This window comes from Rhinopithecus roxellana, chromosome 15 (genome assembly GCF_007565055.1).
Source record: "Rhinopithecus roxellana isolate Shanxi Qingling chromosome 15, ASM756505v1, whole genome shotgun sequence".
Lineage (NCBI taxonomy): Eukaryota > Metazoa > Chordata > Mammalia > Primates > Cercopithecidae > Rhinopithecus > Rhinopithecus roxellana.
In genome coordinates this window covers 58,068,757-58,095,881 of record NC_044563.1, presented here as the reverse complement: position 1 = coordinate 58,095,881, position 27,125 = coordinate 58,068,757, and the positions used below count along the sequence as shown (strand labels likewise).

General features: G+C 40.0%; 1 protein-coding gene across 4 annotated transcripts in view; it reads right to left on the bottom strand.

Moving 5' to 3' along the window:
• C2CD3 (C2 domain containing 3 centriole elongation regulator) overlaps window positions 1-27,125 on the bottom strand; it is a 158,202-nt gene that overhangs the window by 60,980 nt on the left and 70,097 nt on the right. For 3 of the 4 annotated variants that reach the window (XM_030917912.1, XM_010366825.2, XM_030917915.1), the window contains 10 exons: window positions 26,363-26,485; window positions 22,501-22,995; window positions 19,474-19,625; window positions 17,090-17,336; window positions 14,007-14,187; window positions 12,606-12,789; window positions 11,651-11,823; window positions 10,038-10,161; window positions 3,515-3,783; window positions 2,769-2,858 (listed from right to left, as the gene is read on the bottom strand). In XM_030917912.1, the coding sequence (XP_030773772.1) occupies window positions 2,769-2,858; window positions 3,515-3,783; window positions 10,038-10,161; window positions 11,651-11,823; window positions 12,606-12,789; window positions 14,007-14,187; window positions 17,090-17,336; window positions 19,474-19,625; window positions 22,501-22,995; window positions 26,363-26,485 (2,038 nt within the window). The remainder of the gene's footprint in view (window positions 1-2,768; window positions 2,859-3,514; window positions 3,784-10,037; window positions 10,162-11,650; window positions 11,824-12,605; window positions 12,790-14,006; window positions 14,188-17,089; window positions 17,337-19,473; window positions 19,626-22,500; window positions 22,996-26,362; window positions 26,486-27,125) is intronic. The other variant, XM_030917913.1, reaches the window with a different exon arrangement.

Genomic DNA, 27,125 nt, shown 5'->3' with positions numbered 1-27,125 from the left:
AATAGCTCCTATATTTTGACATATGTTCCATCAATAGTTTATTGAGAGTTTTTAGCATGAAGGGCTGCTGAATTTTGTCGAAGGCCTTTTCTGCATCTATTGAGATAATCATGTGGTTTTCGTCGTTGGTTCTACTTATGTGATGGATTATGTTTATTGATTTGCATATGTTGAACCAGTCTTGCATCCCAGGGATGAAGCCAACTTGATTATGGTGGAAAAGCTTTTTGACGTGCTGCTGGATTCGCCACCTGCCCACCCCCGCAAGGGAATAAAATACCTAGGAATCCAACTTACAAGAGATATGAAGGACTTCTTCAAGGAGAACTACAAACCACTGCTCAATGAAATAAAAAAGGACACTAAACAAATGCAAGAACATTCCATGCTCATGGATAGGAAGAATCAGTATCGTGAAAATGGCCATACTGCCCAAGGTAATTTATAGATTCAATGCCATCCCCATAAGCTACCAATGACTTTCTTCACAGAATTGGAAAAAACGACTTTAATGTTCATATGGAACCAAAAAAGAGCCCACATTGCCAAGACAATCCTAAGCAAAAAGAACAAAGCTGGAGGCATCATGGTACCTGACTTCAAACTATACTACAAGGCTACAGTAACCAAAACAGCATGGTACTGGTACCAAAACAGATATATAGACCAATGGAACAGAACAGAGGCCTCAGAAATAACATCACACATCTACAACCATCTGATCTTTGACAAACCTGACAAAAACAAGAAATGGGGAAAGGATTTCCTATTTAATAAATGGTGCTGGGAAAACTGGTTAGCCATATGTAGAAAGCTGAAACTGGATCCCTTCCTTATACCTCATACAAAAAATAATTCAAGATGGATTAAAGACTTAAATGTTAGACTTAAAACCATAAAAACCCTAGAAGTAAACATAGGCAATACCATTCAGGACATAGGCATGGGCAAGGACTCCATGACTAAAACACCAAAATCAATGGCAACAAAAGCCAAAATAGACAAATGGGATCTAATTAAACTAAAGAGCTTCTGCACAGCAAAAAAACCTACCATTAGAGTAAAAAGGCAACCCACAGAATGGAAGAAAATTTTTGCAATCTACTCATATGACAAAGGACTAATATCCAGAATCTACAAATAACTTAAACAAATTTACATGAAAAAAACAACCCCATCAAAAAGTGGGAGAAGGATATGAACAGACACTTCTCAAAAGAAGACATTTATGTAGCCAACAGACACATGAAAAAATGCTCATCATCACTGTTCATCAGAGAAACGCAAATCAAAACCACAACGAGATACCATCAGTTAGAATGGCGATCATTAAAAAGTCATGAGATAACAGACACTGGAGAGGATGTGGAGAAATAGGAACACTTTTACACTGTTGGTGGGAACATAGACTAGTTCAACCACTGTGGAAGACAGTGTGGCGATTCCTCAAGGATCTAGAACTAGAAATACCATTTGACCCAGCGATCCCATTACTGGCTATATACCCAAAGGATTATAAATCATGCACTATAAAGACACATGCATATGTATGTTTATTGCGGCACTATTCACAATAGCAAAGACTTGGAACCAACCCAAATGTCCATCAATGATAGACTGGATTAAGAAAATGTGGCATGGCTGGGCGCAGTGGCTCAAGCCTGTAATGCCAGCACTTTGGGAGGCCGAGATGGGCGGATCACGAGGTCAGGAGATCGAGACCATCCTGGCTAACGCAGTGAAACCCCGTCTCTACTAAAAAATACAAAAAACTAGCCGGGCGAGGTGGCGGGCGCCTGTACTCCCAGCTACTCGGGAGGCTGAGGCAGGAGAATGGCATAAACCCCAGAGGCGGAGCTTGCAGTGAGCCGAGATCGCGCCACTGCACTCCAGCCTGGGCGACAGACAGAGCAAGACTCCGTCTCAAAAAAAAAAAAAAAAAAAAAGAAAATGTGGCACATATACACCATGGAATACTATGCAGTCATAGAAAAGGATGAGTTCATGTCCTTTGTAGGGACATGGATGCAGCTGGAAACCATCATTCTGAGCAAACTACCACAAGGACAGAAAACCAAACACCACCTGTTCTCACTCATAGGTGGGAATTGAACAATGAGAACACTTAGACACAGGGCAGGGAACATTACACCCCAGGGCCTGTCATGGGGTGGGGGGTAGGGGGAGGGATAGCATTAGGAGAAATACGTAATGTAAATGACGAGTTAATGGTTGCAGCAAACCAACATGGCACATGTATACCTATGTAAAAACCTGCACGTTGGGCACGTGTACCCTAGAATTTAAAGTATAATAATAATAATAATAATAAAAAATAGAAAAAAGAAACGGGGTTTCACCATGTTAGCCAGGCTGGTCTCGAACTCCTGACCTCAGGTGATCTGCCTGCCTTGGCCTCCCAAAGTGCTGGGATTACAGGCGTGAGCCACCGCGCCCAGCCTGTGTTTATCCTTTCTTCAGGCTTTCTCCAACTATAAAACCAACTTCTTCTGTTCAGCTCATTGGAACATTGGAACACATTTCATTTTATGAAATGAAGTATTCCAGATTGCAAATAAAATAAATTAAGATCTTTAAACTAAAAAAAAGTTTCAAGAAAACATTTGAGGTATTGGAGAAAGTTCAGAAGTGTGTGTTAAGGGTTTGTGTTTTCTTTTGAATATCTTACAAGAGAGACAGAGATGACCTCTTGTAGGGAAGTGAAAGGGAAAGGGTGGCATCAGAAAGTGATAATCTGGGATCCTTACCAGATCTCTTGATCAGCAGCTCTTTTGTTGGAACTTTTACTACTCCAAGCAGATACTCTTTGCATGACTCAATACTGATTATATCACTGGCTGTTAAATCAAGCAAAAAAGAAAAATTATTTGATGGTCTACTCATCAAGGAGCTTGTTTACAGTATATCCACACAACCCTCCCCTTACATGCACTAAATCTTAGGTTTGTAAAATACATTAGAGATTATCTTGCTCTTGCTCATGCCCCAATCAAAGCCTGAATGGCCTGTTTTGTTTTGTTTTTTTTTTTTTTTGGCAGGGTCTCACTCTCTCGTGCAGGCTGGAATGCAGTGGTGCAATCATAACTCACTGCACCCTTGAACTCTTGGGCTCAATTGATCCTCTGCTTCAGCCTCCCAAAATGCTGGGAGTACAGGTGTAGGCTACTGTGCCCAGCTCATTTTTTAAATTAAATGTTTTGAAAAAAATTCAGGAATATAGAAAAGTTGCAAAAACACAATAATGAACTCCTACACACCATTCATCTGGATACACCCATTAACACTGACACATTTGCTTTATTTCTCTCTACACTATCTTTCTCTTACATACTTAGTACATATCCTTATTTTTTGCTGTATCTTTCAGAAATAAGTTGTAGAGATTATGACTCCTCATCTCTAAATACTTCAGTATGTATCTCCTAGGAAGGGCTACACCATTAAAAATGTAGCCTCTTTTAATTTTGATTGTGACAAGTCATATGGTGCTCACCTGACTTGGTATTTTCATGATAGACAGCAAAAATAACTTCTGCAAACTCCAACAACTCTGCTAGGAAACAGGCCTCTCCACTACAGCGCTGAGTTACCAAGTTACACGTGAACTCAACGTGATGGGAAAACTCAGGGCAGAAGGAACAGGCCACAGGGTGAGTTCGGCGCTGTTCTCCCTGGGGCAGGAAGGAGAGATGAGTGGTGACAGAGGCATTGACCCCAACTGTGGCACTAAACTGTAAAGCGGGTTCCTGTTCAGCCAAAGCCCTGTAGAGGAGAGGGGTGGAAATGAGAAGATACCATGGTAATATTAGAAATCAGCTTGATTGCCTAGAAAATAACTTCATTACTTCTATGAGACCACCAAGAATAAAACCAACTATATGCTTTCTTTTTTTTTTTTTCTTTCTATATGCGATCTAGGCTTTTGGCAGTGCCACAATGGGCTTTCTTAGTAATCTAGATATCATGGCATATGTATATGGGGGTGGAGGGGGATAACATCTGCCCATCAGAGTGACCCTGAGGGCGACCCACTGTCCTGTCAATGCCCTTAAGTCAAGGACCACAGGAACCAACTCTAGTTGGACAAGCTGGGTTTACTGCTCATTGCAATTAAGGAAAGTACATACCATGGGGAACCACAGTACATCTCAGTGACAAGTTATCAGAAAGGGCTTATCAGCATTGGGCTTGTGTTAGCTGATTTGGTTGAGGGCTTAAAGGAGCAGGGCTTTGCTCTGGATTGATTTTCTTAAAGAATCTTATCTAGATGGAGGGAATACTAGAGTAAGGCTAAAGTTATAACTGGTGAAGCAGCAACTGTCACTCATTTTAGCCAGACAGGAGGATGTTGGGTGTTTCTATGGTTTGCATAAGTGACCTTGTTTTGGTCTGTGCTTAGACATGATGATGGAACTGTCTTGTTTTTGTCTCACTTCATCATAGTAATACAGTGATCTTATCTGATGCTGATGTTCTGTAAGATTATTCATGCTCAACAAGAAAACACCAAAGTCTACCTGTGAATGTCGGCCCAATTCCCAGAAGTGTGGGGCTGCTTTTCTCTTTCTCAGCACAGATGTTCCATGATGTACAAATGGAATCTACATGCCTTTAAATGACACTCATAAAGAGCAGTCAAGTCATTTGTGTGTAGCTACAGTGTGGGACAAACTCCCTTTCCCTAAACTCCCCAAGGGGATAAAGTTGACATCTAGGCAAAAAAGTCACCTATTTTTGTAGCATTTCTTGATATCCCTAAAGTAGACTTATGGGTTCCTTCCTGTTAAAACTTTACTGTACTTCATATATACCAGTAGAGAGTAGTAATTTGGAGTTATACAGATCTGGGTTTGAAGCCTGGGTCCACCATTTACTCACCGTGTGACTCTCAATAAGTTATTCAACCTCCTTTAAGTCTCAGTTTCCTCTTCACTAAGATGAGGTTAATATAAGGATAGTATATAAATATGAAAGATGCATATTATATATTTGGATGCTTACTGCAATTTCATTTCTAAGAAAAAAAGAAATACTTTTTCCTTTTCATTATCATTAATGATCATTAATAGATGATTTATCATTAACAGAAGATTAATGTGTATCCATACAATAGCATACCATGAAGTATATGCCTAGGAAAAATGGGATGAAAATAAATTGAATGCTAGCAGTAGCTTAAAAAATTAGGATAGACTGGGTGTGGTGGCTCATGCCTGTAATCCCAGCACTTTGGGAGGTTGAGGTGGGCGGATCGCCTGAGGTCAGGAGTTCAAGACCAGCCTGCCCAACATGGCAAAACGCCATCTCTACTAAAAATACAAAAAATTAGCTGGGCGTGGTGGCGGGCACCTGTTAACCCAGCTACTCAGAGGCTGAGGCAGGAGAATCGCTTAAACCTAGGTGGTGGAGGTTGCAGTGAGCCGAGATTGCACCACTGCACTCCAGCCTGGGTGACAAGAGCGAAACTCCGTCTCAAAAAAAATGAGGATAAAATACTCATAGGGTGTTGTAAAGATAACATTAGATAATATATACAAAGGAGAGAACTTGCCTATGGACAGTGAAGGACTCTCAATAGGGAACTTTCAGAGATGGCAGTGAGATGGCAGAAAGGCTTGGGCCCCAAGCTGGTTTGAATTCACTCATTCAGTTGTTATTTGCTGGGTATCTGCTCTGTGTGTCATGCCTTGGGCTCAGCTGGATATACAGTAGTGAAGTAGCTTCAATTCCTTAGCTTCGTGGCATTTAAAGACTACTGGTTATGTCCAAGAAAGTTTCTATTCACTCTGAGTTAAAGATCAGGTGAGTTAGAAGAATGCAAGTCAGTAAGAAGTGCCTACTTTACATAGGCACCAACAATGTATTTTCAGGAAGACCACTGGCAGGTAAGATGGAGGCTGGTGTTTCTTGAGGAGAGAAGACTAATTTACAGCACCTGCTATCTAGATGCCAGTGTAAGGATTCAAAAGAGGGGTAAGTTTAGAACACCAAGAATTCTTTTCAGTAAGTGTCAATGCGAAACTTACTTCCCTGATTTTACTGGCAAATAAAGGTCACAATTATCTATACAAGTGGAAGTAATCAGAAAAATCTGTATATTTGTACAATAGTTTGTAGTTTTTAAAATGACTTCATATTTGTTAATTTTTACACTGATCCTTATAAAATCAGGGTAGGAATTTAAAATTTCCATTTCAGATGAAGAAACCGAAGCTCAGGGAAGTAAAGAAATCAGCCCAAGATCATACACAGCTAGTAGGAGATGGGGATGAGACTAGAAGCCACAGCGTCTGATTTGTAGAACAGTTCTGTTTCCATTATACCATGCATTGTCTCACATCCTGTGAACCTCTCCCAACCTACCAGAAGAGTGTTGTATCAGAACTGGCCTGACTTCTTGCTCTCCCTCCTTGAATATATGACACAGACCAAATGGGAGATTTAGAATGAACCGTCTGCCATCCAATCTGACTTTCCTCATGAGTCCTCAGACAGAGCAACTACTGAGTTTCTGACCTGTTATCTGCCCTCTCTGAGATCTACTGAGTATCTAAATTCTGAGTCCTTCTCTGCCAATTAAATACTAGTTAATTTAATGCCGTATTGAAGAATTCTGATGTTAGCTGGATCTGAGACTCAGGAGGTACTCCAAATACACAAGTTTCATGCCTCCCTGCCTTTGCACATGTTCTTCTTTTTCACCAAAATAACTTTCACTCCCTTTGGGTATCTTGATAACTACTATTCTTCTTTTAAGACTCAGATTTATTTTGAAGGGGCTTGAAGGCCAAGCTAAGGAAGTTGGACCTTATTATATGGACCAATGACCCCTAAAGAAGGCTGTATACAACTTAGGAGGTTCACAGGATAAACTATATTGGTGATCTCATATATTAAAGTTTTTCTATTCCATGGTATATCTTAGAAGGTATTTTGTATATGAGTATAGCAGTACATGAAGATGATTTATACATGAACAAATATGTACATATTTAAAGGGTATGCTTTTTTATTAATAGGAATGCATAATTAAAATTATAAGATCACTGCTATCAACAATGGGAAATCATCAAGTTTTAATGTAAGGACGTGGCATAATTATAAAACTGCTTTACTGTCTCAGTGATGGGATCTGTACCCCAAACCTTAGTATCATGCAATATACCCATATAACAAACCTGCACATGTACCCCTGTATCTAAAATAAAAAGCTGAAATTAAACAAACAAACAAACAAAAAACACACCAAAACCCAAAACAAACATAAAAACAAAACCTAAAACCAACCTGTCTTTATATCACCTTCACTAACACTAAGATGTTCTCGGGCAGCAACTGAAAAAGTCTATGTGGAGAATTTAGTGAGGAACAGTATTAACTACGCTGAGTATCTTAGCTCTTCAGCATCAGATCTAAAACAGTAATGCAATTTCTTATTTGGAGGCCATAAAGTTACAAGTGAACAGTTTGACCCTTGGTTACAACCGGGAAAAAGTTAGGGAGCACTTGTCTGTTTCTTTGTTCAAAGGGTGTCAGTCTGAAGCAGGAGCCTGATCTAGTTATCTTTCTTACTGGGTGCCTGTTATATGCTAGAATTATGCTAGGAGGTTAGAAGGACGGAGGGGAGCTCAGGCAGCGTCTCTGACTAGAGGAACTCAGTCTAGTGGGAGAAAAATGCATGTATGCCAATAATTGAAACAGAATATGTGTTACAACCAAGGTGTTAACAAAGCAAAAACCACCAACTCTGCCTACACGTACAAAGATATAAAGGAAGACTGTAAAGATGTTGCAAAGTCTTGAAGGAAAATAGGAGTTTGTTAAGTAGACAAAAGGAAGAATATTCAAGGCAGAGAGAAGTATGAGTGAAGACCTGAAGGAGGTAAGGGAGAGGGCCGTGCTGTTTTTCTACAGAAAGTGTTCCAGGCAGAGAAAACAGCAAGACAAAGGCCCTGAGGGGAAAATATGCTTGGTGTGTTCAGAAGCAACAAGGGAGTCATGGCTGGAGTGGAGTAAGCAGAGGGGAGACTAGCAGGAGATGAGATCACAAAGATAGTTGGGGTCAGGGGCACAGTTTTGATCATATGGGGTCTCATAGCCATTTTAAGGGCTCTGGCTTTTACTATGAGTAAGATCAAACATAGGCCAGGCGCAGTGGCTCACGCCTGTGATCCCAGCACTATTGGGAGGCTGAGGCGGGCGGATCACTTGAGGTCAGGAGTTCGAGACCAGCCTGGTCAACACAGTAATGAGGATCCCGTCACTGCACTCTAGCCTGGGCGACAAAGCTAGACTTAGGTGTTCATAAGTTCACTAGCTACTATGTTCAGAACAGACTAAAGGGGTACAAGCTGGAAAAATAGGAGGTAGTACTCAGAAACTGAAAGGAATGAAGTGAGATTATATAGGAGTTGCAGTGATTGGGTATGGCATGGTTTGATGGTGTAGGGTATGGCCATAAGACTAAGTTGTTAAGAAAGGCACAGGATAAAACTGTTGGGCAAGGTCAAGGAACTAAGTTGCTAATAACAGTTAAAATAGCAATGTTTGCAAGTGATTTACTCACTTATATGCTGAAATGCTTTTTTTTTTTTTTTATTATTATTATACTTTAAGTTCTAGGGTACATGTGTATAACGTGCAGGTTTGTTACATACGTATACTTGTGCCATGTTGGTGTGCTGCACCCATCAACTCGTTAGCACCCATCAATTCGTCATTTATATCAGGTATAACTCCCAATGCAATCCCTCCCCCCTCCCCCCTCCCCATGATAGGCCCCGGTGTGTGATGTTCCCCTTCCCGAGTTCAAGTGATCTCATTGTTCAGTTCCCACCTATGAGTGAGAACATGCAGTGTTTGGTTTTCTGTTCTTGTGATAGTTTGCTAAGAATGATGGTTTCCAGCTGCATCCATGTCCCTACAAAGGATGCAAACTCATCCTTTTTTATGGCTGCATAGTATTCCATGGTGTATATGTGCCACATTTTCTTAATCCAGTCTGTCACTGATGGACATTTGGGTTGATTCCAAGTCTTTGCTATTGTGAATAGTGCCACAATAAACATACATGTGCATGTGTCTTTATAGCAGCATGATTTATAATCCTTTGGGTATATACCCAGTAGTGGGATGGCTGGGTCATATGGTACATCTAGTTCTAGATCCTTGAGGAATTGCCATACTGTTTTCCATAATGGTTGAACTAGTTTACAATCCCACCAACAGTGTAAAAGTGTCCCTATTTCTCCACATCCTCTCCAGCACCTGTTGTTTCCTGACTTTTTAATGATTGCCATTCTAACTGGTGTGAGATGGTATCTCATTGTGGTTTTGATTTGCATTTCTCTGATGGCGAGTGATGATGAGCATTTTTTCATGTGTCTGTTGGCTGTATGAATGTCTTCTTTTGAGAAATATCTGTTCATATCCTTTCCCCACTTTTTGATGGGGTTGTTTGTTTTTTTCTTGTAAATTTGTTTGAGCTCTTTGTAGATTCTGGATATTAGCCCTTTGTCAGATGAGTAGATTGCAAAAATTTTCTCCCATTCTGTAGGTTGCCTGTTCACTCTGATGGTAGTTTCTTTTGCGGTGCAGAAGCTCTTTAATGAGATCCCATTTGTCGATTTTGGCTTTTGCTGCCGTTGCTTTTGGTGTTTTAGACATGAAGTCCTTGCCCATGCCTATGTCCTGAATGGTACTACCTAGGTTTTCTTCTAGGGTTTTTATGGTATTAGGTCTAACATTTAAGTCTCTAATCCATCTTGAATTAATTTTCGTATAAGGAGTAAGGAAAGGATCCAGTTTCAGCTTTCTACTTATGGCTAGCCAATTTTCCCAGCACCATTTATTAAATAGGGAATCCTTTCCCCATGAAATGCTTTCTTAACGGAAAAAGAGGAGTTGTGGTTAGTGAACTGGAAATTATACCTAAGAAAGTTTTGCATATCTGAGCATTATTTTACAATGATTGCAGTGTAAAAGGCTTGAGAATTGCTTGTCTCAGGTGGACTTACTTGGCTGCTGCTTGCAGACCACAGGCTCTGATAATCTGGACTGAGATGGAAACAGTTCGGGCAGCAAGAACTCCCTCTGCTGTTCTTGGACTACACCTGTACCTTAGGCCCACATCCAATAAACCTGAAGAATGAGGACACAAGGAAAGAAGGCTGGTCAGAAGAATCTCTGTTCCACCAAACCATAAAGCTGTGGTCAGGAAGGATGGAAGAGGATTAAACACTACAATGAACAATAAGCGCAATGAGAGAATCTGTCCTTGTCGTAATCATATTGTTATTCTTTAGGGTTAATAAAGGCTTAACAGGTTACTAATTCACTTTACATTCAAGAAATTATGGTTCAGAGATTTAATTCCTTGCCGAGATTACACAACTACTGAAGGCAGAACTTAACTCCAGATATTTTTTTACCCCCAATTATGTTTATAGAATTGAGATGGGCTCTAGCCATTTTCTTTTTAAACTTTCAAAAGGTTTCCATACCTCACATACTTTTATCACCCTCCTACCATCACCACCTGAAATATCTTCTCGTGCTACCTTTTTATAAAAACTCTATCATCCTACTGTTACATTTCAGGGAGAGCTTTATGGAATAACAGAACACGCTGATCAGGGAGCGTTAGGAGGAACAACTCAATCTTAATCATGGTGGCATAAAACTTGTTTTGGCAGATACTCTTTAGCAAGCATGTACAGCAACTTGATTTAGGAGGCTAAACTTCATTACCTGATGATAAATTTGGAGGGCACACCATTCTGCTGGAGTCATTAGGATGTAATATCATTCAAATCTCCAAATTTGAATTCATCCCTCCCAACTTTAAACCCTAGCCTTCTCCTCCCTTACAGTGAATTCCTGGTTCATGCTAACTATCTTCTACCAATCCCCCATTTGCTCATGTTGGCTTGGAATAACAATTCTCTGAGTGTACCATATAATGCTTAGAATTTATGGCTTGAGGGCTTATAAAATGCTTGGTGAAATGAGACAAGCAACATTTATATAGACTCCATGGAGCTATGAGTTTTCCAGAATTGTATACAAAATTGGCAGTGTATATTCTGTACTCATTTTTTCCAAGAGAAGGTGTCTTACAGTTTTCATCAGATCCTCAAAAGGGCAAATACCTCAAAATGTGCAGAATCACTAATTTAGAGAGAAAAGGGATTTTTATGTATACTGTATATTTTGTGTGTGTGTGTGTGTGTATGTGTGTGTATATATATATAAATAATATATATATATATATTTTTTTTTTTTGAGACAGAGTTTCGCTTTTGTTGCCCAGGCTGCAATGTAATGGCTTGATCTTGGCTCACCGCAACCTCTGCCTCCTAGGTTCAAGCGATTCTCCTGTCTCAGCCTCCTGAGTAGTTGGGATTACAAGTATGGGCCACCATGCCTGGCTAATTTTTTTGTATTTTTAGTAGAGACGGGGTTTCTCCATGTTGGTCAGGCTGGTCTTGAACTCTAGACCTCAGGTGATCTGCCCATCTTGGCCTCCCAAAGTGCTGGGATTACAGGTGTGAGCCACCGCGCCTGGCTATTTTATATATTTTTATGTATACTGATTTTGAAAGAAAAAGACAAACTTGTTTTCAATTACCTGATGACTGGTTCCTCAATTCTTTCCTGTTCTCAATCCTGGGGGTTAAAGGGAGATTAAAGGTCTGTATTCCCACATCCTCACGATGCTGGGTGGTTACCATAGCACAGATCCTTGATAATGGCAAGGTTCCTTTGGCGACCACCTGGTCTCTCACATTAGGATAATAGTATCTGTAAACCACAAAAACACAAGTTGTCAGAAGAATTAGGTGATAAATTATTCAGTGTGCCCCAGAGATCAGCCTTCACTACCTGGTTATTTTTGGTGCCTGCTTGTTCTGTGTTGGTAGTACGCAGCTATGGTATCTGGCTAAATTTACCGCTCATTATGTGGAGGAGGAACTCCATAAATTATACCCTGAGTTCAGGACAAAGCCCAGCTTCCCACAAGCTTTCTGTGAGGTAACTGTACATGCCTTGAACCTGTCGGGGGTGGCCAGTCCTGAAAGTTTCCATCTTGCAGCAGCAAAAGTGGTTCAAAGTGGAGTAGGCCCAATGTCTTTCATGGCTTACTCTCATCTTCATGCTGAGGACCCTCTAATTTAGCAGGGTAATGAGGATCTGTCAGTACCTACTCTATTTCCTTCTCATGTCAAAACAATCCATTCTTTTAGGCAAGATACGAAAAGGGCCTGAACTAAATAAGGCAGTAACAGAAGCACAAAAAAGGTGATTGATATGTTTAATACATAATAGGAGGTAAAATGAACAAGACTTTCACTTCGAATGTAAGTAGTGATTAGAAATATGAGATACAATGGCTCACAAGATCCTAATAACAGATTTCAGTAAAAACTGGACAAGAGTCACTGTCAAATCCAAATAATATAAAACAGGGCAGAAGGGGCTGCTTAGCTTTCTTACAATAATTCAACCTAGGCTGGTTAGGAATAGGATGCTTTATGATTGTGCACTTCCTTCCTAGGCATAGGACTCGGGTCTCCACACTGTACCTGCACCAGATTTCAAACTGGACTCCACCTCCAGGCACGAGGCCCTGTGCAGAGAAGGCACTTAGTAGGAGCCTTTGCACTGGAATTTCAGCTGGCAACAGGAGAGAGTGATGGTGTTCACTATTAAAGATGGGATCCGGAACACAGAGTGTGGTTGCAGTTCTGAAGGGCTTCAGAGTAATTCCTTTCGAAAAGAAAAGCATTTCAAAATAATCCAACATATGACTTAGTGCTTTTTTCTTCTTTCATGTTCTTCCAGTGAATATTACTCAGTAATTCCCTAGTAGCTATGGTTCCCTAAGATCCCATGATAATATAGAAGAAAAATTGTCCCTTGCTAGTGGACAATTCATATATTGCCATTCAAGTGCTGACACTTGTTAAGTTTTTTTTTTTTTAAATTATAGTCACCTTAGCGAGTATGGAATGGTATCTCAGTAGTATTGATTTGCATTTCCCAAATAAGTAATGATGCTCAGTATTCTTCCATGTGCTTATTAGCCATTTGTATATCTTTGGAGAAATGTCTATTCAGATCCTTTGCCTACTTTTTAATTGGTTTTAAAGAAATGATTGATTTGTAAGAGTTCTTTATATGTTCTGTATATACAAATCTCTTATTTGAACCTCAAAATCAACACTGGCAGCACTCTGGCAATCATTCTGGAACATACACTGAATGGCGAAAAATTCGAGTCACCTGGCCTGTTTGTTCCCAGGTGAGAACAATGTGTGAGAGTCAGACTTCTTGTTTCTTGGAGATGACCAGAAGGTGGGGACAGTAGAGGCAGTGCAGAAGCTTCCACTCTGGGGACAGTAGGATGGGGTTTGAATCCCAACCTTGGCGCTTGTTAGTGGGGCAGCCCCAAGCAAGTCACTTAACGCTTGTGAAACTCATTTTTTCTTTCATAAAATAAAGCAAACAGAGTCTACCAGGAAGTTGTTTTACGAGTTAAAATAATGATCTATGTGAGATATGTATATGTACATATTTCCTTTAGGAGAAATGGTTCAGTATTCCCTGATTCAGCGTTCATGGTGCTTTACAGAACACAACTACTGTGAGGAATGAGAATCAACACTACGTATATAGATAAGAGTGGGCACGTAAAGGATATAAGATGGGGCAAAATGCAAATAATTGGTAGATCTAGGTAAAGAGTATACAAAAGTTCTTTGTACTATTTTTATAGGTTTTTGTAAATTTGAAATTATATCAAAATAAAAAGCTACAAAAATAGTTAAAAAATAAAAAAACTTGGCCTATCTCCTGTTTTACTGCCCAGGTAAGACTAGAAATATTCAACAACACGAAATTCACTCAGAAAAAAAAAGAATTCTTAGGTATAATCTAATAAAAGAACCATATAAGAATAAGAAAGCCTAATATCCTAAACCTACCATTTTCAAGGAACTCCGGTCCTTTCAGCACACTGGATTGCGAGTGTTGAACTGGAAAGTAGTACTGGACATAACAATCTGCTTCTCCCCAGACTGTTGCCTGAAGAGGGGCTAGCCCTTTAACCATTTCTACATGGATCTCAAAGCAGTGCTCCATCAATGCATTTCCTCGGTCCTCTGCCTATTAAATGAAACAGACCGGTGAGCTTTAAAGAGTAACTTGCTTAGAATATTCCTGCTTCTCTATGAAGTCTGAGTATAGATAAAGAGATAAGTATAATTAGTTGATACTAAAATAGATACTTAATTTTCACTGTAACTCTCACAACTGCTCACTGTAAGTAGGCTAAACAGGATGTACTCCTGACTATACGACTGGGTTAATATTAGGAAATCCATAAATGTAATTCAGTGCATTAATGGAACAACAAAAATGATTAACACAAATGCATTTGATAAAATTCAACATTTGTTCCTGATAAAAGCTCTTAATATACTAAGAATAGAAGGCTATTCCCTTCATAGGAAAAATAATAAATAGTAAATTTAGAATAAATTCTACATTTAGAATAGCAATGGAATGAGAAGTGAAGTGGAAGAAGGGTAACACCAGATCAAACTAATATCATAATTTAAGAAAAAAAGGAAAACTAATAGCCTACAGCAGACAGTGGCATCCACGATTCCAGCAGGACTCCTCAGCCTGGGCCACTTAGAATAGCAAACAGGTGGCCGGGCGCGGTGGCTCAAGCCTATAATCCCAGCACTTTGGGAGGCCAAGACGGGCGGATCACGAGGTCAAGAGATCGAGACCATCCTGGCTAACATGGTGAAACCCCGTCTCTACTAAAAAAATACAAAAAACTAGCCGGGCGAGGTGGCGGGCGCCTGTAGTCCCAGCTACTCGGGAGGCTGAGGCAGGAGAATGGCATAAACCCGGGAGGCGGAGCTTGCAGTGAGCCGAGATCTGGCCACTGCACGCCAGCCTGGGCGACAGAGCGAGACTCCGTCTCAAAAAAAAAAAAAAAAAAAAAAAAAAAAAAAAGAATAGCAAACAGGTACTAACTACTATTTCCAAATTAGTTGGGGATAACGTCAGGACTGTCCAATAATGGTAAGGACTACTTGGGGAGGTAGTGAAGACACTGTTACTACAGGGAATAACAACAAATAATCATGTATTTATTGAGGATTTACTATGAACCAGGCACTATACCAAACAGCTCACCTTTATTAGGTGATTGAACATGCAGAGCTAGTAACAGTGGAACCAGGTTTAGACTTAATGTAGTCTGACTCCAGAGCCAGTGATCTTTATCCCTATTCTATACAGCAGATCTTAGACAACAAATTATTCAGGAAAATTCAAATGGGGAATTCAGGATTCAGATAAGAGTTGAGATTATACATACATATGTGTTTAACATTTTAACTACTAATCCAAAAAATCTAGAACAGAGACTGTATTAAGTCTCTGCTTTGAAATCTGAAAGCATATGTTAGCAATACCTGCTCAAAAATTTTCCTTAGAAAAACACAAAACTTGCAATTTGATTCCCTGGGGCAAAAATTGGGAAAAAAAATCTCTCAAGAGTCACAACAGCTACTTAATTTGGCCTTATAGTGTTATAGCAATTTGATAATTCCCTTCTGCAAATGGTGAATTGGATGAGAGGCATGAGTGTAGGAGGAAAAACAACTGTTTTTATAGATATCTAATCCCACAGGTAAATCTTTCAAGGATTTCCTCTGCGCACGTAGTGAGAAACATTTTCTAACCTTTAGTATGGAATTTAACAAAATCTGAGTCTACACTGCAAGGTGACAGCCATATAATGCCTAAACAGACTTGGGGATACTAATGTGGTTTTTCTTTATTTGTGCTTTTATATAATTTTCAAATTGAAAAATATGATTATCTATTGACAAACAATAATATCTAACAAATAACTGGCCAGGTGTGGTGGTTCATGCCTGTAATCCCAGCACTGTGGGAGGTCGAGATGGGTGGATCACTTGAGGTTAAGACCAGCCTGGCCTGGCAATATGGTGAAACCCCATCTCTACTAAATATACGTAAGTTACCAGGCACAGCGGTGGGTGCCTGTAATCCCAGCTACCAGGAGGCTAAGGTGGGAGAATCCCTTGAACCCAGTAGGCGGAGGTAGTAGTGAGCTGAGATGGCGCCATTGCACTCCAGCCTGGGCAACAGAGCGAGATCTCACCTCAAAACAAAACAAAAAAAACTAACAAATAACTAAGAAAAATTTGGAGTTCATAATATACAAATAAACCATAACTTGCTAAAAGTTATTTTCCTAATAGTTCTTTCCCTGCTAGAGACATTTAAATTTGTCATTTGGGTTCAGACTTAAGAATATAACATACTTAAATGGTATGGATACTGAGATTTGGCTGTACTAGTAAAAACAACAAAGATACAGTAGTACATGATACAGTGGAATAAAGACTGAACTTGAAGTTAGAAGACCTGTGCCTGAATCCCAGTTCTCTCACTCTTAGTTATGTGACCCCGGACAAGTAACTTACTCTCTTCGATTCTGTCTCATCATCTATAAAACAGAATAACAATGACCCACTTCATGTAGTTGTTAGGGAAATAAACATAAGAATGTATGTCAATGTGCTTTCTCAACTGGACAGCACCAAACAAAAACAAATTACTTTTAAATTACTAGTAGATAAGCAAGCACTTCACAATGACTTTCCAGCATGGGCTCAGCCAATAAGCAGGGTAAGATTTTGCTGGCTTACATTTGGGATCACTCTCCACTCCCATTTTTTTTAAAGACAACAAAGCTAGTAAATTAGATAATTAAGATCTGGTTGTTCGATTGGATTTTCTTTATAAATTCAGGGAGCTAAGAGGGACATAGAGATCCAGTTAAACCATAACAGAAAACTACCAATGATTCCTTTGATTTATAGGAAGCACTGGAGTGCATGTTATGTTCTTTTGTTGAGCCTTTCATTATAGAAATAAAGGATTTGGGCAATAAATTCACTAAAATATGCAAGAGAAAATGAAATAATGACTTTTTGTAAACCATAGCATTTATTACCATAGCAACAGATGCTACAGTTGGCTGGTCCAGGAAATGGGCTGGCCTAGGGCTGAAGGGAGGGAGTGTTCCTTCTTCATGCTTTAATCTTTGTAGTGCCATTATTTGATCTGAAGAACCCATAGCTAAAAAGACTCGAAGACTCCCATTTTGGTGGCCTGAAAACACATCAATCACAGGCATGTAGCGGTCGACAGCAACAACTGGGTACTGGGCATCCAGCAGCAGGTGAGAAATTTTAGGATCTCTAGAGGGGGAGAAATTGTGAATAAGCAAATAACAAGCATCAATCATGTCATAGAGTAGTTTTATTTCTTTCCTGACTCATTTTTTCAGTTTGTTAAAAATAGATCTGCAACTGGAAAAGTAATAGTGGTTTTAAAAAATGTGTGCATCTGTCAGTAACCCACCAAATAAAAATTACCAGGCAGAGAAGTTCAAAATGTAGCAATTTAAAGGCAGGGAATGTGTCTGATATGTCTCTGTAGCATTATGGCCCCAAGTCCAGTGTCTGTGATTTGAACAGTATCTCATGGAGCTTTGCATTATTTTATAGGGAGGAAGTGTGGTCTACTAGGAAGAATGTGGACTTTGGTGTCTGACAGATAAGATTTGGATAATATTGCCAATATCTGCCATCTACTGAGTGTTTAGTATGTGATAGGCATTTTATAGTGTTTCTAATCCTTTTAACGCTGCAAAGGTTGGTATTATCCACTATTAATGGATGAGAAAGCCAAATTTAAAGAGGTTAAGTAACTTAGCTAAGGATACACAACTAGTAGGAGGTTAAGTTGGGATTCAAGCTCTGATAAATGATTTATAATGCCATGCTGAATCTTAGCTCTGCCACTTACTTGCTGTGTGACTCAAGCAATTCATTTAACATTTTTAAGTCTGTTTTGTCATCTGTAAAATGTACGCAATGAAAAAACTTACATCAAAGGGTGGTTGTTAGGACTAAACTGAGATAACATACAAACTATGATGCTTGGTACAAGGAAAATGCCCAGTAATTGGTAGCTACTATTATTTTACACACTCTCAGCAAAGAATGAGATCTAATGGAATGAGAAATGAAGTGGAAGAAGGGTAACACCAGACCAAACTAACATCATAATTTAAGAAAAAAAGGAAAACTAATAGCCTACAGTGGACAGTGGCATCCACGATTCCAGCAGGACTCCCCAGCCTGGCTATGATTTCCAATGTTACTGTTGTAAGTATTAATACTTAGCTGTTCGCAGAAGGCATATCCATGTATTTTCTCTCTAGATCTTCATGATTGTTCCACAAGAGAGATAGGGAATCTACTATCACCCTCATTTTACAGATGAGGAAAAGAAAGTCAGAGAGGTTAAGTGACCTCTGCAAGTTAAAGGACAAATTTCTTCATTTGTAATATAGGGATAATAATAATACCTTATAGGGTTACAGTGAGGTTCAAATGAGCTAATGCCCACAAAGGTGCTCTTTGTAAAATTTAAAACACAACATTTAAAACACAGAACTATGAGAAGGCTGCTAGGAAGGAGGTCAATGCTAAAATAAAAATCAGAAACTTGAGTCAAAATAAAAAAGGCACATTTTGGGCCAGACGCGGTAGCTCATGCCTGTAATCCCAGCACTTTGGGAGGCCGAGGCGGGTGGATTGCGAGGTCAGGAGATCGAGACCATCCTGGCTAACACGGTGAAACCCCGATTCTACTAAAAATACAAAAAATTAGCTGGGTGTAGTGGCGGGCGCCTGTAGTCCCAGCTACTCCAGAGGCTGAGGCAGGAGAATGGCGTGAAGCCGGGAGGCGGAGCTTGCAGTGGGCCAAGACTGCGCCACTATACTCCAGCCTGGGCGACAGAGCAAGTTTGTATTGAGGAATGAAATAACCATCAGGTTAATGAATACCCTACCTATGTGTTAAAAGTGAGGTGGAGTAATCAAATCTGAAGGTCTAAAAGATAATATTCATTATATAAAACTTGCAAATAGCTGATGTGAACAATACTGAAGTTCTGTGATAGAACGGTAAACCACCTTTTGTGAGGTGGTAACTTTTGGCAGTAGAGCTTTTTGGTGAAGAGTGTGGACTCCACTGCCATGCTATCTTGGGTCCTAACCCTCCACTTTATGATATATGTGACAAGTAATTTAACTTCTCTGAGTCTCTGTTAACTTATCTGTACAAAAAAGCAAATAGAAGTACCTGCCTCAGTATCTGTAAGATACTGCTTTAGAATAGGAGAAAGAGCAGCAACTGTGGTGAAACTGAAAAAAGTCCTTCAAGGGATTACTGGGCTATTCATGTTTGCAAATCAAAAGAATTCCTTTTCAGTCCATACAAAGTGAAAGACACACAATAAAGAATACTCCAAAAGGTCCTATTTACTTGAATGACATGTAAAACTGGTGGAGGGGAAGTTTCACCAGCCCCAGCAGCTTGTCCAGTCCTGGGCTCCGCACCTTATTCCAAGTTTCAATTACCATCACATTGTTCTTAAGCCTTTCCAGGTATTTGGAAGACAGAGAGACGGGAATCACCTAAGAGAGAGGAACAACCAAAGCAAACAAAAAACTCATACCTAAGACAAATATTAATTTATACTTTCACTCAATAAGCATTTACAAAAAGCCTACTGTTAACACACAGTGTTATGAGCTAAAGACATTCAAATAAAACTTACTCTGTATCCTCAAGAGAAGTAGCAGTCTGCTGTTAGAGACTAACACATAAAGGCCAGATACAAAACAGTGAGTTCTCTGATGACAAAGCTCATACAGGTGGAGCTTTGAGGACACAGAGAAGGTTGTTAAACGTGTCAAACATGGTGCCTGCCAAACTTGTCCAATCCTTTCTAAGGCAAAGTGATCCACTAGTAAACCCCCCTGAAAGAAAGATGTTTTTGAAAGAAGTATGCTACTGACTTGACAAGAGTTGAGTATTTAATCAAAGGGCAGCCAATCCACTGACTGGATAGCATTTAATAAAATGACCAAGTGCCAAAAGCTCTGCCCAACAGGTGTCACAGTAAAGAGCAAAGCCAACTGTTCCTCTGGATTTTCAACATAAAATTACTCCAGAATTGGCCAGTTGGTAGTTCCAATAGAAAACATGAGAGGCAAAAAGCATGAAATTAGAAAAGGGATGATGAGAGGAAGACACCAGAAGAACAGAGCAGAGCTACTTTTGTATCCACCTAAGAAACACAAAGTGGATACAAACCTAGTATTTGTATCCTGAACACATTTCTGTTCCTTGAAACCAAAAAAAGTAAAACTAGAACAGCAACCTAACCTCCAAGTAAGGAAGTTGCAGGCAACTACTTCTGGGACAAAGTAACCTTAAATCTCAAGGCCGAGCAGGAGTTAACTAATACAAAAAGCTCTGCTTAAGTGGTGTCATGAAGGCTTAAAGGAAATTCAAGGCAGAAGAATGAGCACATACAAAGATACAGAAGTAGGAGAAGAGAATATTCAGGAAACTCTAAGTAGTTGAGCACAGCTGGGTTATTTAGTATAAAGGGAAGAGTGGCAGGAGCTGAGGCTGGAGAAGTACATACAGTCAATTTCCAAAGGGTCTTGGATTTACATTCCATCTTGAAGGATATGGGGAATCACGGAAAGGCTTTAAGAAGGGAAGTAAAATGTTCAGGTTAGTGTTTTAGAAAGGTCATTCTCATTGGTGCATAAAGGAGGCAAAGGACATAAAGAGAACTGGGAAACAGCTAGACCAGTCTGAAGGCTATGTGGAAGGAGGGTGAAGGTTTAAATAGAAGCAGTGGCAGTACAGTGAAGGTAAAGAGATGTGTTCCAGAGAATTAAGTTTGTAGTATCTATTAGACTTGGTAAGTAATTACATAAGAGTCAAGGGGCTGGGTGCTGTGGCTCACACCTGTAATCCCAGCACTTTGGGAAGCCGAGGTGGGCAGATCACGAGGTCAGGAGCTCGAGACCATCCTGGCTAACACGGTGAAACCCCGTCTCTACTGAAAATACAAAAAAAATTAGTCGGGCTTGGTGGTGGGCACGTGCAGTCCCAGCTACTCGGGAGGTTGAAGCAGGTGAATGGCATGAACCCGGGAGGCGGAGCTTGCAGTGAGCTGAGATTGCGCCACTATACTCCAGCCTGGACGACAAAGTGAGACTCTGTCTCGAAAAAAAAAAAAAAAAAAAAAAAAGAAAGACTCAAGGAAAACTAACAGGTTCTATTTAGGTGCCTGAGTAAATTATAATTTGAATTAGGGCAGACAAAAAGAGGAAGAACAGATTTGGAAGAAGTGATAAATTCAGATTTGAACATGTTTGAATTCGTTCTTTCATTTACACATCTTTATTGAATACCCAGTATGTGCCAGGCAATGTGTTAGGTGACAAGTGTAAACTGAGATATCCAGGTGGTAATGACCAGCAGGCAGTTAGATACAGAAATCTCAAACTAAAAGGAAATGTCTGGCATATATAGAAGTGTAGATGTGGAAGTTATCGTCATAAAAATGACTGCTGAAGCTGTGTGAATAGATGTGATCATCGTGGGGAAAAGTGGATTGATTTGGAAGAGTGCCAGCAATACAGTAATGAGTAGAAGCACCAACAATTAAAGGAAGAAGTACTAGGGTTACCACCCTTTTCCTAGTTTTTTTTTTTTTTTTGAGATGGAGTCTCGCTCTGTTGCTCAGGCTGGAGTGTAGTGTTGATCTCGGCTCACTGCAAGCTCTGCCTCCTGGGTTCATGTCATCCTCCTGCCTCAGCCTCCTGAGTAGCTGAGACCACAGGTGCCTGCCACCATGCCCGGCTAATTTTTTGCATTTTTAGTAGAGACGGGGTTTCACCGTGTTAGTCAGGATGGTCTCGATCTCCTGACCTCGTGATCCGCCCACCTCAGCCTCCCAAAGTGCTTTTCCTAGTTTTCCTTCTGGCCAAATGACTGAAAAAGAACAGCTTTGAGTGAGGAAGAAAATAAGACAGTAAAGTTACAAAAACCAAGAAAGAAAACAACTTAAGCAGCACATTATACAGAAAAATCAAGTTAAGATGCATACTAAAGTAGGGAGAAGAATAAATGTGAGGATAAATATGTAAAATAAAATAATAAAGGAGAGATTGGAGAAAGACGGGGAGGCTTAACTAATCAAAGTCTTAGAGGAAGCAGAAAGGAATAGAATCCCAAAACTCAGGCAAAAGAAATAGAGAGAAACCATGCGAACTCAGACAGAAGAGAAATAAAGACAAAAAGTTTTAAAATGTTGACAATGCCTTTCCCTCTTCCATCCGATAGTGGGACTGAATCTGTACACCAAATAATTACAAAGGTTCCTGCTAGTCTGAACATTCTAGATTTAAGATGAAATTATAATTTGGGAAGCATTTGTCTCCCACCCCTATATTCCTCTAAAGGATATGGAATGTACAAAGTTACCTGAGAAAAGTTAAAGACTGGTTGTGTTGTGCCCCATGCGATGACAGATCTGGTGACTTCCTCTGTGCTGAAGAGTTTACAATTTAAATAAACATTGCATGGTGATTGTTTCTCAGATTCTCCACTAATAAAATCTTTCCCATCTGGCACCATCAATAGCACATGCAATAGCAAAGCACTCTCTTTTGTTGACCCATTCGTCTGAATGACTAAATTATGGGAGGCTGGCATAGCCATGAAGGTTGAAGGATGTGGTGCTAGAGGGCTTGGTGACTTTCGGGTGGGGAGCACCAAGTTCTGTGCTTTCTTTGCAGTTTCCTCATGAATTTGATTTAAGTTTTGTGGATTTTTGGTACAGGTCATATCTTGGTTAAGTTCTGGTAGTGCCTTATTCGGACTTGTAGGAGCACAAAGTGGGGTATAATGGGTATTGCCACTTAACTTAGTATTGATACCAGTGAAATCTTTGTTATCTGTAACAAGCTCCATGGTTACCTATAAAACACAAAAGGAGAAGAGTCAATAAGAATGTCCTTCAGAATTGGAATTAGAATTTTGAGGCTGGAAACAACATCAGATTATTAGGAAATGAATTAACTCATCCTCAAACACTCTAATAGTAAGAATATTAACAGAATGCATATACATTAACTTGCTAGACTAAGAAAAACTAGACAGATGATTTATCAATAACAAAAGATGAACCTGGAAGATCAAGTTAAGCCAGAATAGAAGAAAGTTCCTAGAAAAGAATGGAGACATGTTTAAAGGACCCAGAAATTCAGTTGAAGAGGCTCCCACTGGCTAAATCTAGGACAATTTAAGCATCAGAATGAGTAACAGTAATGGATTATAACCTATTGAATAATAATCCATGAATCCATCCTGATATAAAATAAATATGAGAGAAGAAACAGCTCCTCCATATAGAATGCCAATTAATAAACGCACAAGAGACGGTAGAGTTAGAAATCACCATTTGACAATCATCACAGTAATAAGTGATTCAGGTTAACCCCAGTGGAGAAACATTCTTTAAAATAACTGGCATTACTTTAAAAAAAAATCAACATACTGAAAAATAAAGAAAGGCTGCAGAACTGTTTCTGACTAAGGAGATTAGAAAGATCTGACAAAATGCAATAGATAATCCTGGACTAGAAAAAAAATTTGCTATAAAGGTGCTGGTATAATTGGTGAAATCTCAGTACAGCCTGTAGATATAGCATCAATGCTATGCTGACTTTTAAAACTCTAGAGTATTATGCATGATGATGTCTTTGTTCTTTTTTTTTTTTTTTTTTTTTTTTTGAGACGGAGTCTTGCTCTGTCGCCCAGGCTGGAGTGCAGTGGCCGGATCTCAGCGCACTGCAACCTCCGCCTCCCGGGTTCACGCCATTCTCCCACCTCAGCCTCCTGAGTAGCTGGGACCACAGGTGCCCGCCACCTCGCCCGGCTAATTTTTTGTATTTTTAGTAGAGACGGGGTTTCGCCGTGTTAGCCAGGATGGTCTCGATCTCCTGACCTCGTGATCCGCCCGTCTCGGCCTCCCAAAGTGCTGGGATTACAGGCTTGAGCCACCGCGCCCGGCCGATGTCTTTGTTCTAAGGAAATAAATAAAATACAAACTAAAGATTTTAGGGGGAGAGGCATGATGTACAACTTACTCTCAAATAGTTCAGAAAAAAATGTGTATGTACATGTATGGGGGAAGGAGATAAAGGGACAGAAAGAGAGAGACAGTGAAGAGGCAGACAGACAATTATAAAGAAAATGTGACAAATAGTAAGAATTGGGGAGTCTGAGTAAAGGGTATAAAAAAAGTCTAAATGTTAAAAAGTAAAAAAGAAAAGCGATGCAGGATAAATGATGAATTTGAAGAACAGAAGTGGTCACTAACTGTCAGGAGACTCAATTACTAAGGGTAAAAAGTTCTTGCTGTTTCTTTGATCTGAAATCCATAAGTGTTCGTAAGTGTTACACAGCAAGGTTCTCTCTCTTTTTTTTTTTTGAGACAGAGTTTCTCTGTCGCCCAGGCTGGAGTGCAGTGGTGCGATCTTGGTTCACTGCAAGCTCCACCTCCCGGGTTCATGCCATTCTCCTGCCTCAGCCTCCCGAGTAGCTGGGACTACAGGCACCCGCCACCACATCCGGCTAATTTTTTGTATTTTTTAGTAGAGACGGGGTTTCACCGTGTTAGCCAGGATGGTCTCGATCTCCTGACCTCGTGATCTGCCTGCCTCGGCCTCCCAAAGTGCTGGGATTACAGGCGTGAGCCACCATGCCCGGCCAAGGTTCTTTTACTCTACTGAATATAGACAGCAATCTATCCAGAATAGTATTTCTCTCAAAAGAGCCAGAACAGAAAAACCTTCTAGTTGATCAATCCTATTTATAACCCCTTTCTGATTTTAAACTTTGTAGTCCAGAATGAACCAGGCAGGCAACAACTATAACTTGGATAGCACAAGAGTAAGGTGATGTTAATTTTTTGCAATAATAATCATGTAAGTCTTTAAAGCAAAGTGGTATTTACTAAGACCAAGAAAAGAGAGAAGGCTTTCAAGAAGAAAAGGCAGTATGACAAAACACAGAGGCATGAACCAGTATGATACCTTACTGATTCTTTAAATAGTGTGACATAATTATTGGTAGAGAAGCTGTAGGAGAGAAGGCTGAAACGGTAGGCCAGGGTCATAGAGTAAGTCTTGTACTTTATCCTTCGGGTGACTGGGAGTCATGAGGATGTTTTTGGCATGGCTGTGATGATTTTTTTTTTCTTTTGAGACAGAGTCTTGCTTTGTCGCCCAGGCTGGAGTGCAATGGTGTAATCTTGTCTTACTGCAACCTCTGCCTACTGGGTTCAAGCGATTTTTGTGCCTCAGCCTCCCAAGTAGGTGCGATTACAGGCGCAGGTCACCACTCCTGGCTAATTTTTGTATTTTTAGTAGAGATGGGGTTTAGCCATGTTGCCCAGGCTGGTCTTGAACTCCTGAGCTCCGGCAATCTGCCCACCTTGGCCTCCCAAAGTGCTGGGATTATAGGCTTCAGCCACTGCATCCGGCTGATTTTTAAAACTCACCAGGACAAAGCTATACTGAAGCCACACACCCTGATTCTGCCATCTAAGAAATCCTAACTCACCTGAATACAAGGAAATAACCCTCTCTCCAAAGAATTAGATACCAGAATTCATTCTATCAGGCACACTTAGTTACTTTTCTCCTTCTTTATTCCAATTACTCTAGTCTAAGCCACCATCAATCATCTCTTTTCTGGACTAATGCCACAGACCACCTCCCTCTTTCCTCTTGCAGTCTATTCTCCACACAGTAATCTTGTAAAACGGAAATCAGATGTCACTCCCACGCTTCAACATCCTTTCCTTGGATCTTAGGCTAAAATCGAAACTCTTTACCTTACCTACAAAGCTCTGATGATATGGCTTCTACCTGACCATTCAACTCTCCTTTCTACCACTCTCTCTCTTGCTCACTATCCTCTGGCAACATTCTATCCCTTGGTGACTCCAAGCCCAGTCCTGCTTTAGGGCTGCTGCACCTGTTATTCTCTCTGGAATGGTCTCTGTGTTTTTTACTTTCTCCTCTTATTCTTCAAATCTCACCTTCTATGTCACCTCCATAGAAAGATGTTCTGTGATCACCATCTCCTACTTTCTCCCAGGTACTCACTATCACATCATACCATTTATTTCCTTCATAGCACTTCCACTGCTCTATTTCAAGAGATGCTACACAAGATCCAAGACCTTGCTTTTCTTGTTCACTGCTATATCCTCTGTACCAGCCAATAATGCATACTCAGCAAATACTTCTGACTTCCTGAATGTGTATCTACATACCTTGAGGGGGCCAAATAGAGTCTGATCATTTTCCTGTTGCACTGGAAGTTGATCACTGAAAGAAAGCAGCTCTGATTGAATGACAGCTCGCAAAGAAAGTGACGCAGATCCAATGATTTCTGGCTGAGGAAGGAGAGAGAACATTTTGGTTAATTAAAGAGAAGCCACAGGAGATCTTACTTAAAGTGACAACATATGATGGCTTATAAAGGAAACCACGCAGGAAGAAAAAAGTTTAATTATCTAAGACAACTCTGAGATCCCACTTTCTGTCATATTTTGGTCTCTCTTCTGGCTTTTGCTACTTCTGTCTATAAGAATACAGAGAGTTTTATAAGCCACAAAGTGGTTGGAAGATTATCTTTTTCTATCACTAAGAGCTAATTCTTACTCAAAATGTTCAACTTCACTATTAAAAATAACAAATAAAATTTAGATGTCACAAATTTTTGCTATTAAAACTAGGGAAATTGTAAAGTTTAATATATCTAATGCTATCAAGGCTATGGAGAAACAAGAGGCTGTCATATGAGTAAAGCTGGAAATATAAACTGGAAATATGCTTTTAGATGGCAAATTTGGTAACAAATATTAAAAGCTTTAAATATTTATGCTCTTTGGCCCACTAATTTCATTTCTGGGAATTTGTACTAAAGAAATAATAAACAGGCCAGGCGCGGTGGCTCATGCCTGTAATCCCAGCACTTTCGGAGGTCAAGGTAGGCAGATCACCTCAGGTCAGGAGTTCGAGACCAGCCTGGTC